General features: G+C 37.4%; 1 protein-coding gene across 8 annotated transcripts in view; it reads right to left on the reverse strand.

Annotated features, from left to right (window-relative positions):
* Positions 1-14,847, reverse strand: part of rdgB (retinal degeneration B) — a 1,063,172-nt gene that overhangs the window by 625,820 nt on the left and 422,505 nt on the right. For all 8 annotated transcript variants that reach the window (XM_043425624.1, XM_043425622.1, XM_043425620.1 and 5 more), the window contains exon 6: positions 961-1,154. In XM_043425624.1, coding sequence (XP_043281559.1) covers positions 961-1,154 — 194 coding nt within the window. The remainder of the gene's footprint in view (positions 1-960; positions 1,155-14,847) is intronic.

Below are 14,847 nucleotides of genomic sequence, written 5' to 3' on the forward strand. Positions count from 1 at the left end.
ATCGTTCCAGAGCGTTCTAAATGATGACGTCATCGTTCTAGAACATTCGAAATGATGACGTCATCGTTCTAGAACTTTCGAAATGATGACGTCACCGTTTTAGAACATTCGAAATGATGACGTCATCGTGACAATGACTCAGCAAAAAAGTATCCAGAACCCGCCTTGTATATCTACTCATGCCAATTTTACCCCCACCACCGCCAATCGTTTTATTCAGTGAAAGTATAATCTCGGCAAGAGCCTCGGGCCAGCAGACGACAGAGCTGTCAATGTACTTGTCCCGAGACTCTACTGAGTCTCTTGATTCTCATTGAACTAACTAACAATGAAAATTGTAGAAGATTTACGGAACGAAAATCGTTCTTTCGCATAAAGAATACAAATTGTTTATTATATTTTACCGCTCTTTTAAGCGAGCAGCAGTTTTTACTGCTCATCCATTGGGTTCTTTGTTGAAACTTGATGAAAACCTAGCGCTCTGACATCTGTCGATAGTCTGCGCAGTAGCTCGTTTCGAGTTCTGCAGTACCGACAGGGGAGGGAAGGGTGCGGCGACGTATGTTATCGTATGATTTATCACCTTAAACGGCTTTAACCGCGTGTAGAGTTATTAAATTAAGAATCCGGAGAAAGTACTTTAAAGATAAAAGTTCCAAATTTTAAGCTCTCTTGAATTTTTTTCTACAAAACTTATGTTTGAATGAAAGCAAAAATCAGGAAACATCAATAATCTCATTTGTTTTCAGCTTCCAAATCCCCAAAAATTATCAAAAATAGCCAGTTCGCTTTCCGAATTAGTCAACTGTCTGATTAAACAGCAATGAAATAAAGTGCTATGTTGCAACCGGACATGAGCGACTATAATTTATATTATAAAGAAAATACATCAGAATTTAGATTTCAAATTAGGAAACTCCCTGAATCATTATTTTCATTTGTTCGTTTTTTCGTTGTTACCTTGACAATCGAAGAATTCCTCATCGCTGCTTGACTCGGATTCCCTCATAAGACTCTCCATACGGAGATTTGCTATTTGTATCCCAAAACTTTTAGAAGATGATGGCGAACGAAGCGATTGAGCGTTCCGATTCCAGGCCTTTTCCTTGTTTTTTCCTCCGCTAGTTCCGGTTTTATCATCTTTCATTTGTGTCCTGTTTCAAAAATGAATAAAAATTTGTTGTGTTTCAACATCAAAATTTTAACAAATTGGATGCCGATCGATAACATATCCCCAAAAAATCTCTACGTTTGAATTTCATTATCAACAAATAGACTTCCTTTTTTTATTTATTTATTTAACCACAACTTTTTTTCAACAGCGTCTTTATAAAAATTTATTAAAAAGCGAAAAAAAATCAAAGGAAAATTCGAAAAAATTCTTACATGGACGAAAATTTTCAGGCGTTAACCATTCACTAATAGTTAACCTTGTGTAAATGGAAAGGGAGTGAGAACGTCGCCAATATACCCCATTCATACAATAGTCCGGTCACCATGAGTCATATTTCACGGACTACTATTCAAGAGGTTGCAGAGGTTAGCCAATTTCTCTTAAGGATTTTTGGATCTATGGGATTATAACCTTGAGTTTTTGTGGAAATCCGAAGTGCATTTTAGCAATAAAAAATTATTGAAAATTAAAAAAATCAATTTTTTTGAGTTAATACTTTTGGAACGCATTCTATCGAAAAGAGTGTCGAATAGAAATTGTTCGTTATAACGTTCTTTATGAAAAAGGTCCTATACAAAAATATGCTCAAACTGTTAATTGAGGAGTTGATTGCAAATGAAGAAAAAAACTTCACAATTTGGTTTTTGCAACCGCAATCGATTGTCAGTCAGCATATATATTGTAACGAGATTTTCCCAGAAAATATGATCCGTCCCTTCTCCGCTCACTTGTCTCGTCCCACGCGACTCTCTGGCTACGAGAATAAACTGGACGCCAAGTACAAAGTACCGCCGAATTACTCGACTTGATTTTTGTTTATTCTCAGGATGGTAACACAACGCAAAAATATAGTCTAGAGTGCACGAGGGCAACGAATAAACGAGGATGGTCCGATTACTCAGCTCATCTGTGATACTAATGACAGAGGGGGGTAGGGGGGATCCTCGAGGAAAAGTAGCAATTTATAACGCAAAAAATAGTCGATACAAAACAGAAGATTCAGAAAACGTTTCACAATTTATTCGTAAGTTCGTCAAATAAACAGAAGGTACAAAAAACGATAATAATTGCAATACGTGATTTTATATACCGTGAGAGTTTGAAAGGAGATTAAATTGATGGTTCGCCAACATCGCATAGCCACTACGTACCGATCAGTAGCGCGGTATTCCACCCGCGGCTTATCCAAATTCGTCAGGTAAGTAAAGGTAATATCTAATTGCGCGTAGTGATTCCGCGGGTGTCGTAGGTAATCGACAACCGATGATCTGACATTGTAGACAAAAGGTAATCAGCAATCCGATAAGCAGATGCCTTAGGTAAAACTCAGGTAATAAGTAGCCAACGCCAGAACAGCCGGTGTCTTAGGTAAATTCGGTAATAGGTAATCGACACCAGGTGATTCTCTATACGATGTTTCAATCGCGAGAAACACGGAGATACGCGGCGGAAGGTAATTGAAGGTAACAATGAATCGAATCTCGGCCATGCGCGAGGTAATGCCGAAATTTCGCGACTTCTCGAAAAATCAACACAGGTAATGCGATGACAACGGAGCTAGATAATTGGATCATTAATAGGAAATAACCTTGAGATGATATTTGAAAAGATAAAATAGGCAATGAATGAACACGCCATAATACATCTCGCAATAAGGTAACAGAATAATGTAATAGTCACACGAAATAGGAAAACTGAACTGAATACGAAAGCAAAAAGATCGCCAGAAAAATAGAGAACGCGAAAACTAGAGGAAATCGCTGTACAACCAAAGCGCGTTAATAAGTATGAGAGGGATGGCGCGAAAACATTACGCGAACGAACACGCTTTCTAATAGAGCCTCACCGCGTGTAGGGGGAGGGGGAGAGAGAGAGAGAGATTGATTGATTGATTGAGAATTTTATTATGCTACGGAAAAACCATTGGGCAAAAAAATAACAAAACAAATGCCTACGGAAGGCAAACAAAGCACAAAAAGTGACAAAAGGCTATACAAGTACAATAAACTTAAAACAAACTTAAGATAAACATAAAATAAACTTAAAACAAAAATAACAAAAATAAAATATTAGAAATCATAAAATAAACAAAAATAAATAAACGAAGAACGCAGTTCAAAACAAATTATATAAAGAGTTTGGCAGTAAGCAGGCAAAAAAGATAAAAAAATAAAAAATAAAAATAAAAGATAATAAATGAAAACAAAAGAGAATCAGTGGGGGAACAATAATTTGCAGTTTGCAAGACGCAAAAAACGCAAAAGCACTACAGACGCAAGAAAGGCCAAAGAATATCCAGTACAGAGACAAATGCTGAGAAAAGTAAGTGAGGGATTACTCATTATTTTCAAGATCGAAGAGGTATGCAAAGAGGGCAGCCTTTAAAAATCCAATAGTTTGAGCTTCGGTAATTCTTAGCGGTAACGAATGTCAAAAATATATGACAGCAAGTGGAAAAGAGTTACGGTAGGTGGTGGTTCGGTGAAAAGGAATCAGGAAAGTTTCGGGAATTCGATTTCGAGAAGGTCGTACAGATGGAGCAGAGCGTGTAAAGAGTTCTAGCAGGTAGTGCGGTGCATCGCCATGAAGAATTTTGAAAGTATAAAGGGCAAGGAAATAAAGCCTCCTCGACCTGACTGACAACCAGCCGAGACGCCTACGATAGGGAGAAATATGCTCGTCACGACTCAAATTGAAAATAAACCGGATGCCAGAATTTATCAATCTTTGAATTCGAACATTTTGTTCATTGGTAATGTCATTGTAGACTAAGCAGCAATAGTCTACAATGGGAAAGATCAAGGATGTGACTAATTTTATTTTGGTTGGAAGTAAAAGAGCGTTTCTGTGATACGAAAGCTTGTAAAGGGAAAAATTCACTTTCTGAGAGATCATTCTAACATGTCTGTGCCAAGATAGGCTCGAAGACATTCTGACACCCGGATTCTTTGCCTCATTAACAAATGAGAAATTGTTGACAGAGATCGGTGGTAAGGAGTCTAAGTCAATCTGATTGATAAAAAGGTTGCTACCCTGAATGAGAATTTTACTTTTACCAAGGTTTAGATTGAAACCATTAGTTTCAGCGTAGTTAGCAATGACACCAACATCGTGAGCGACTAGTGCAAGGCTAGCAGTGAGCTCGGAAGGTAAACAAGACAAATAAATCTGAGTATCATCTGCATAGACCATGTGTTGACAATAACGCAGTTTTTCAGCTATGTCATTGATATAGACCGTAAATAAGAGTGGGCCTAGTACTGAGCCCTGTGGAACCCCAGACGAAGTTTGAATCCATTGTGAACAAATCTTATTGTTATCTATGACAGCTTGTGATCTCCCAGTCAAATAAGAAAAAATCTAGCACAGAGCTCCGATCGAAAAACCCAGTTTGCGCAATTTAATTGGTAAATTCTAATGCGGAATGGTATCAAACGCTTTCCTGAAGTCAAATAATACTAGAATAGTTAGCTTTCTCTTATCAACCGCCCTCCTTACATCAGAGCAAATGCGAAGTAAAGCGGTTTGAGTAGACAAACCCTTCCTGTATCCCGATTGAAAACTATCAAGAGCATGCAGAGAAGAAAAATGTCTGAATATCTGTGACAAAGAAATTTTCTCAATGAATTTGGAGACTTCACAAAGATTAGCGATCAGGCGGGAGTCAGACATGGATTGAGGAGGATTGGATTTAAGCAGCGGGCGGATGTAAGCCCTTTTCCACGATGCAGGGAAGTGATGAGTTTGAAATGAGCGGTTGAATAAAACGGTATGCAAAAGTGAAATTTTAGGGAGAGCCTTGTGAAGCGCAAATAGAGGATGCCATCAGGTCCCTCGGCCAGCGACGAGGGAGAAGAAGTCACAAGTGAGGTGATATCAGCAGAAGTGATATCAGAAAATCCAAATTCAGGATTATTCACCTCAGAAGTCATTATAGAGGATAGAAAAATCGATCAATCACATGGCTCAGAGGCGTTGGTAACACTCGCAAAATGCGCATTCAGAATATTAGGTGTGAAATAGGTAAGAGGAGAAGACTGAGAGGATCTAACAAGTCCCATTGCAGAAAGAACTCTCCAGAGCGATGATGGATTGGTTGTAAGAGACAATCTCTGTAGAAAGAAGTTATTTTTGTCAATTTTAAGATCAGTAGACAGCTCGTCTCTGTACTGTCTATAAATGGCAAAGCCTAGTATAGAACCTGATCTTTTCGCTCGCTTATACAAAATACTCCGCTTCTTGATTCGAGCCCTGAGAGAGTCAGTGAGCCAGGGAGTTGGCACTTTTTTCACCGTAAAGATTTTTAAGGGCGCGTGAAGGTCCAAGGAGGTAATTATAGAGGTTTGAATTAAGTTGGTGAACCTATCAATTTGTAACGGTGTATTAAGGGAAGGAGGGAACTCTACTATATCTGACTCTATGCGAGACGCAAGAGATAGAAGGAAACTCTCATCACTGAAATGTTTAATGTATCGTCTTGTTCGCTCACAAATGTATCATTTTGTTCGCTCACAAATTGGAGGAGCAGGAAAAGGATAGCACAATTATAGTAAATCATGTCCCGCAATGGAAGGAGAGTCAGATTTGAAGAAATTGGTGACTTTCCGAGGACAATCCACTATAAAAACATTTAGAAGAGAGTCAGATACGGCAGTGTGATAAGTTGAAGCCGATTCAATAAGACTTGAAGAGTGTGAGAAAACAAACTCCCTTAGAAACGTTGATTCAAAGCTCGAAACAAGAAGATTACAGTTTAAATCGCCGCAGATTATTAAGTTTTCATACGCAAAGGAGAAGCATCAAAGAATATTCGAAAATTCATTGAACAGTAGTCCTTTAGGACGCCTATACACAGAAGCAAATAGAAGTGACTCGCCAGTGGGCACACGAATGTCTTTTAATAAGAACTCAGGAGCATTAAAAATGAGACCATCCGACTGAGCTAATACATTAAATTTAAGAGAATCATGAATATAACAGGCTACACCTCCATTTCTTCTATTCCGCCTATCATTTCTCACAAGAGTATAATTTTCGAGGTTGACAAGATTATTGGATACAAGAGGAGGAAGCCATGTTTCACAAACAGAGATAATGTGATAAAAATTTACAGTAGTATTAGCTTTAACTAAGTCTATGTGCGCTAATAAGGAGTGAGCATTAAAGCTCACAATGTTAATTGAAGGAGGAATATTGTTTCTGAGTAAAGTAATGGACAAATCGCTTTAGATACGGTGCAATTCGGAGGGTAGTCAATCAAGTTTAGAGAGGTCTGCTTCCGAATAGAGTTTAATGACTAGGGAGCCTTTCGACTTACGCACACTAACGCTATCGAAAGTTGGCCATACAGCTTCAAGACCAAGATCATTTGGTTTAGATTTGATTTGACGTAAAAGTTTGTAAATAGCAGAAGGGAGAATCTCGTTGACGAAAATATGCCCTTTGAGATCAAGCCCAAATACATCTTTGATATATAGATCACGTTTCTCTTTCTTCTTTAAGATTATATGGTCACGTATCATGGGGGATTTCAAGGTGACTACGAGTGCAAAACGCGATGGAACAGTTTGATCTTATGAGCTAGTTCGGTCACCAACAACAATAGTGGGTTTTCTCGCAAGATTACGAATGCTTAAAACGTTGCTCAAGAGTTCAGGGACATATAACGTATCGAACAATTGACAATTTCTCGAGGAGACATGGACAGTAAAGATGATGGTAAGCCTGATACAATGACCTCTCCTAAGAATTTTTTGTTCGCAACGCCTGAGTTGCTAGAACTTTGTTGTAGTTGAGCAAGTTGCTCTTTAAGAGAAGCATTTTCTGTCTTGACGGCAGTCAGATCCGATTTTAATATTGCGACGTCACTAGCTAAGCATTGATGGGACGCAGTTAGAGTACCAACGTCAGATCTAAGATTAGTTACGTCCGTAGTAGATAGCTCCGAAACACTATCTACTACAGTAGAGATCGAATTTTGAATCGTGTCAAGACGCGCATTAGTGACCGCATTTGAGTTCTGAATAGAGGCATTAGTAGATTCATAAAGAATTTGTCTCAGAATGTCATCAAGCGTAACAAGTGAGTTTTGTTGTGGAGGTGGAGCACTAGCGACATGTACAGCCACATCTATCTGATTGCCTGAGGTTTGTTGAATGACATTAGAGGGTTTAGTGGTGCACGTATCACAAGAGAAACGTTCTCCATTAATAAGATTTGAAATAGAAGTGTTAAGATTTTTAGCAACACATTGAACATGAAACGCACGAAAACAACCGCCAGAACAAATGACAGTTTCAGCTCGACTAAAAAATTTGTTACATGTAACGCAGCGATTTGTCATATTGCGAGTTTAGAAACAGCAATATTTGAAAGAAGAAGGAAGTATTAAATATAGATTGATGTAAAATGTAGTAAAATAATGTAAAACTCTCTCTGTTCTCGGGTGTGAAGCAGCAACGAGTGAAAAGGACGCTGTCGGGTATATGTGTTGAGCAGATGCAGAAAAACAATAAGTTTGTGTTAGTGTACGTAACCCGATCGATGAGACAGATGATGAGATAGATAACACGACGCTCATAACATCAAACTGAAGAAGCAAAGAGTGGGGAGCACGAGAACACCGATAGCAGTAATAGAGACCAGTGCGCACAACTGTGACGAGGCGCCAAGATCACAGGCAGAGTAAGAGTATAGGTGAACACGAAGGATGATCCAAAGTAGTGTGAGACAAAAAGTCAGCTGACACAATGCGCGCGCCGGTCCTAGCGTTGTTGATAGAGATTTCAGCGTCGATGGTCAATGCTCGATCGATAGTGTATCTGTATTGATGGATCACAGTAGAGACAGTATGAAGGTGTGAATAGATGAGCACTGGCTGCGCAAGCGTAGAGAGATACAACTGTCTTTTACTCCCAAAGCAGCGAGTGATGAACGACAAATATCGTTTGGAAAAATGCGTTTTACACCGATATGCACCAGAAAATCGAATAGGAAAATAGCTCAATTGGTGCAAAGCAATTTTTAAAGCGTGCTTCGTACCTGCAACAAAACGCCAGTGGGCATCAGCTTGCAGAATCAATCCAAAAAGTGAGGGGCGACACGAAACACAACCAGATGTACTTAGAAAGAGAGAGAGGGAGATTGATTGATTGATTGATATTTATTAGCTTTCTCAGCTATTTGTAATACACTTATTTAGATATTTCTTAAATCTATATCTTATTTTACTGTAGCTACAATGAATTCCTTCGCCATATGCTTAAATTGCACTAGTCGCTCACAATTTTTAACATCAACAGGTAACGCGTTATACATTTTTATCCCTTCATAAAATAAACTTTTTTGTGCAATCCGCGTTTTACGAAAACGTATCGCAATATTACCAGTCTGCCGTGTGATTTTATCGGTATTCATTCCAACAAATTGTAGTTTGCTTTTTGTTTGTCTAGGTAGTAAGTTTCTTACAGCTTTGAAAATAAATATACACACATTATAGTTCAACCTCTGTCTTACAGACATGAAGTGTAACACTTGTCTCATGTTATCCACCTTTGTATACCTGTCGCATTGTAATGTGACTCTCATCGCCCAATTTTGCGATATCCACAGTTTATTCAAAAATTCAAAAATTGCTTTATATACCATACATCGGGTATATGCTGACAAGTACTGACCTACTCTATTTAAGAAACTTATTTTTTTCCCAATCTTTTTCAGGATGTATTCGCAGTGGTCACTAAATCGTAATTTATTATCAATAATTATTCCCAAGTATCTCATAGTTACCACTTGTTCCAGTTCGGTACCATCTAGGCATCATACTGCAATATTCCCTCTCACTTCTTTCCGTATACTCCTGAGAATCATATATATTGTTTTCGTTGAGTTCATCTTCAATTTATTTCTATTGATCCATTTTTCTACTACACTTATAGCCATATTCATTTTCCTTTCGAGTTCTACACTACTTTCTCCACTCACATAAACTAAAGTATCGTTTGCAAACATTTTGATTGTGCAATCTTCTGGGCATATTGCAATTATGTCGTTTATATACAAAATAAATAACATAGGTCCTAAGACGGAACCTTGTGGCACCCCATATATCGTATTTATCAGTTTCGACCATTCATCGTTGAACTTTACCTGCTGAGTTCTATTCTGCATATAAGAACGGTACCATTCCAGAGCTTTTCATCTGATTCCATACTGATATAATTTTTCTAGTAATATTTCTCTATCTATAGTCTCAAATCCATGAAAATAACCCCTACCATCATACCCTCACTTCTATCTAATTTCCATTCATTCACAACTGTTTGTAGTGCTGTTTCACACGAATAGTGTCTTTTGAATCCTGACTGATGATCTGTTATGGTGTCGTTCGTTTCTAAATAATTTTCGGTCTGTTTCTTTACTACAAGTTCGAGTACCTTTTCATATATCGGCAAGATACTAATGGGCCTATACTCACTCGCTTTTTTTGGTTTATCCGTCTTTGGAATCGGTATGATCGTTGAGGTTTTCCAGCTTTTCGGGCAGTGGCCCTTCGTTAATGAGTCGTTAATAATATTAACGAATTCATCTTTGATTGCACTAAACCCTATTTTTAAAATCTCACTTGATATTCCTTCATCCGTACCCCTCTTCTTTGGAAGCTCCACGACTATCGTTTGTAGGTCCTTCTACGCTTACAGTCACAAAATTGTCTATTATTCGCTAATCATCTAGACCACCTCCCACTAGTATTCTTTTCTGTTTGGACTTCCGATCACGTCATTCCCAATCGAATCTACAATACTCGAAATGCTTTTAATGTAATATTCATTAAATTTATGAGCTATGTTTTTTCCCGCCACTTCTTGCAATATTTCAAAATCTATGTCTTCCGATTCTTTTTTAGACATATTCTCCCCTCTGATTATTTCTTTCAAGGTTTTCCATAGTTTTGCTGAGTCTTTTTTGTTATAATCTATACTATTTTCATAATATTCCTTTTTCTTTGTTCTAATCAATTTTACTACCGCATTCCTTTCAGTTTGGAACCGGTTCCATTCATTGTCTGTCCCATTATTTATTGCTACTCTATACGCCTTGTCTCTTCTTCCGGCTGCTTCTCTAATTTCATCGGAGAACCATTTGTTGCCTTCCCATACAATTGGGATTTTCACTATTCTTTTTGGTATTAATTTGTCCAGTACACCTACTATACTATTGATAAACACCTTTGATCGTGCATTTATTTTCAAGTCTTGCCTCTGTCGTATTTCATTTGTCAAAAAATGTACAAATTCTTTCTCATTAAGCTTATTATAGCTTCTCGTTCGAATTTCTCTATAATTATCCTCTTTTTTCCTTGTATTCAAAGCAATTTTTATCCACGCATGGTCCGTGATTTTTGGTACATGTACCACCTCTAAATCTACGTTCTTATTAGAGAATAACAGATCTATGATTGATTGGCTATCTTTTACTATTCTCGTCGGTTCATTGACGTACTGTTTCATTCCTAAGTTTTGCATCATTGTAATTAGTTTTTTCTTGTAAAATGTATCGATACTCATATCTATCTTAAAATCTCCTAATATTACACACTCTTCTTTTATTGTCAGTTTTTCAGTTATTTCTTCTAAAAATCTTATAAACTCTGCATCCGATGCACTCGGTGAATGATATACAACCATTATCACTCCTTTATACAATTGATCTTTAACTTCTACCGCGACGCACCAGCAGTTTGATTCGATTTTACTGATTCTTACCAAATCATGTTTAATATTGTTTTTAATAAATAAAATTACATCTCCCGTATTTGTATTTTCTGCATCGCATCTTATTACCTTGTATCCCGGTACACTCACTTCGATATCCTCTATTTATTCAATTATTCGGGTTTCCGACAGCGCCACGATTGTGGGTCTTTTCTTCAGGAAAATTTCGTGCTGTATTTCGTCTTTGTGTGCCATGTAACTTTGTGCATTCGTATACCATATTATCCCTTCCTTCTGTAGTTGCTAGTCCACCCACCCTGCTCTTCTCTTTTCTTCTTGCATTGCCCTTTTATACGTAGGACATTCCCGGTCTAACGCAGTATGTTCTTCGTTCATTTTTAAGCCGCACTGTTGATTTTTAAACATACGGTTCACACATCGAGCTTTCTCCTGTGTACATTCCTTCGCGTTATGATTTCCTGCGCATTTACTACATTTTTCTTCTCTTGTGCAATTCTTTGCTATATGATAAAAACCCCAGCATTTGTAACATCTCTTCACGTTCACATGATTGAAAACTAGACATTTTTTCCATCCCACATTGAGTTTTCCTTTGGCTAATAACACATTATGTGTTTGCTCATCCACTTCTATTATGATTGATCCTTCACCCCTGTCACGATCTCTCCCTTTTCTCGCTTCGTTCATTGCCTGTCCTTTTCTTCCAGAAATCCTTTTGACAATTTATAATATTTATAATCTTCAATTTTGGTTTCGTCTGTTTTGATTCTGTCACTTTGAAATCCTCGCCCATTTTATCCTGCATTGTTGCTTTCAGAGTTTCGATTTCTTCTCGTATATCACAACCAAGAATCACCGTTCCATAGTTGCCTTTTTTTAATCTTGTTGCACCCACAGCCATATTCTTGATATCCACTCGTTCCTTTATTGCTTTTTTGTAGCCTCACTTTCTTGTTGTTTGTTAGAGAGAGATTGATTAATTGATTGATGTTTATTAGCTTTCTCAGCTTTTTTTAGTACATTTGTTTACAAATCTCTTACATCTTATTATTTTACGGTGTATATGTAAAATAAGCTTCATCCTGCACACTCTCATTGATTTTCTGAAACGTATCGCTGTATTACCGTTCTGTCATGTAATTCGATTAGCATTCTTTCCAATAGTTACATGTTGCACCGGCCGTGTGTCATTCATCTTCGTATATCTGATGACTCTTTTCCCCCCGATTTGGCACTATCTGCAGTTTATTCAACTCATTTACACTCATACCATTTACAGCGTCACACTGTATTCGAAACTACCATACATATACTATTCAGACACCCTTTTTTTTATTATTTTTAATTTTTTTACAATGATCATCAAATCATATTTTTAAACTATCGCTCATAAAAATTTTTCTTCTATATCGTCTTTCTACTTGCTGTTTCGACTTTCTTTGCTCGGAAAATTACAATTTTGTCTTCCCCTGAGTTGCAATCCATTTTTGCCCTTTCTGTTGACCTTAACACGGACATTGAGACCATTTCCATTTTGCTGATTTTTTGGTTTGTACGTACTTTTATTGCAATTTGCACATTCTTATACGATAACATCTCTTCCTTCTGTAATTATCAGTCTATCCAGCCTGCTCTTCTTTTTTCTTCTTGTATTGCTCTTATGTACGTGGAGCATTCCCGATCCAATGCACCATGTTCCACATTTATTTTCCGTCCGTATTGTTGATTTTTATACATGCAATTGACACATCGAATTATCAAATCCGTACATTCATTCGTCTTATGATTTCCCGCGCATTTATTACATTTTTCTTCCTGTCTACAGTTCTTTGCTATATGGTAAAAACCCCAGCACTTGTAGCATCTTTTCACATTCACATGATTAAGAACTCGACACTTTTTCCAACCTACATTGATTTTTTCTTTGCTCACTAACGCACTATGTGTTCGTTTATCAACTACTATTATTATCGTTCCTTCTTCCCTGCTTCGGTCTCTTCCTCTTCTCCCCTCGCTCTGTATCTGTTCTCTTTTCCTAAGAATTCTTTTAACGATATGAATCTCGCATCCTTCGAGTGACTCAATCCCGTTCTGCATTTTTATTGTCTCAATGAGTTGATCGTTTTCCAATTTCATTTCTTCCTCATCGATAATAATAATCTTTAACTTTGATTTCGTTTGTGTTGTCTTTGTCACTTTAAAATCATCTCCCATTTTGTCTTGCATAGTTGTTCTCAATGTTTTAATTTGTTCTCCTGTTTCACAATCCAGTATCACCGTTCCATGGTTACCTTTCTTCAATCTTGTCACACCCACCGGCATGTTCTTGATACCGACTTTTTCCTTTATTGCTTTTTTTGTAACCTCACTTTCTTGTTGTTTGTTCGGTTTAATAATTATAACCTTTTCTTTCTTCTCATCTTTGACAACTTGACTATACGTTGTCCTTGTTGATCCTACGGGGTGCTCTATCTCCTGTTTTATCAATTCTCTAAGCTTTTGTATTTCCTCCCAAACTATCTCCATAATAATTTTTCTAATTTCATTTTTGCATGCCAATTCGTCCTTCATTTCTTTTACAGTCGTGATTATCCAATCGGCTGGTCTTTCTTTCCATTGTTGGCGTTGTCACTTTCTTCTGAATAATTTGTTCATATGGTCCCGGACATGGCACTATTTCCTTACGTTCGTTCTGCACTTTATGCTTAAACTTACATCCTGGGTGAAAAAATCGTTTCACACAGAACTTGCACTTCAACACATTTGTTGTGATATATTTTTTAGACGCAGAACACTTGTATTCATCAAAATCCGTCACCTCTGCTATAGTTGAGTCATTGGCACTCATCACAACATATAGGAATTAAGACCCGAGACGTGTATTACACACGCCCGGGGTTCAACGTCCTCAACAATCATGTTGCACTTTTGACCACCTCTCGACACCTCGCAATTAATGGCTAGTACGTGTCATTAGTTATCACCGATCTCAATCACCGAAAAAATCGATTTTCCACTCATAAATTAATATATTTCGACAAAATTTATACTAGTATGGCTCCCTTTGATGAAACACAACTTTTGAGCTGCTTTTTGAAAATTTCCGACCGTTTTTACCGATGGAAAAATCGGTTTTTATACGGAGCGACTTTAAACACGTCCGCACTCCCGCAGAGAGAGAGATTGATTGATTGATTGAATGGTTTATTTATGACCTGGACAGTTGTCCGTGAGGCAAAATTACAAAGAACATTAGGAGTAAAAAACTCCAGAAACACAAAAATGTTTGAACAATATGAGTAAGCTAGTCTTAAAACGAAAACGAAAATAATATTCAAATATAACTAAAGCTGATAAACTTAAAAACTAAGGCTTTTTCTCTCATCAAGGGCGAATAAATAACCGAAAACGCTTTTCTTGAATATTGTGATAGACGGAGAATCGGTAAGCTCAGACGGCAGAGTGTGCCAAAAATATATCGCAGAGAGTGAGAACGAATTACGAAAAATGGCCGTGCGGTGATGAGGGATGTTAAAGATATCATTTTCACGATGTCTGGTTTGCCTTGAGTGGTGGATGGCGTGAGGAAAAATTTCTGAAAGATAGGGTGATGCAGTACCATGGAGCAAGTTATATATGAAAATAGCTTGAAAGTATTTCCTCCTTGCACTAACCGATAGCCAGCCGAGTTGCCTTCTATAAGGAGTGATGTGAACATCTCTCCGTAGATTAAAGATGAACCTTATGCAAGAATTTATAAGGCGTTGTAGAGTGGTATTTTGCTCAGCAGATAAATCATTGTAGACGAGACAGCAATAGTCGAGAATCGGAAAAATAGTTGACACAATGATTGTCGTTTTCACAGACTAAGTCAAGAAATTTCTATTATGCTTAAGTTTAAAGAGTGTTAAATTTACTTTTCGAGAAATTTGCAGTACA

This window comes from Venturia canescens, chromosome 8, assembly GCF_019457755.1.
Source record: "Venturia canescens isolate UGA chromosome 8, ASM1945775v1, whole genome shotgun sequence".
Taxonomy (NCBI): domain Eukaryota; kingdom Metazoa; phylum Arthropoda; class Insecta; order Hymenoptera; family Ichneumonidae; genus Venturia; species Venturia canescens.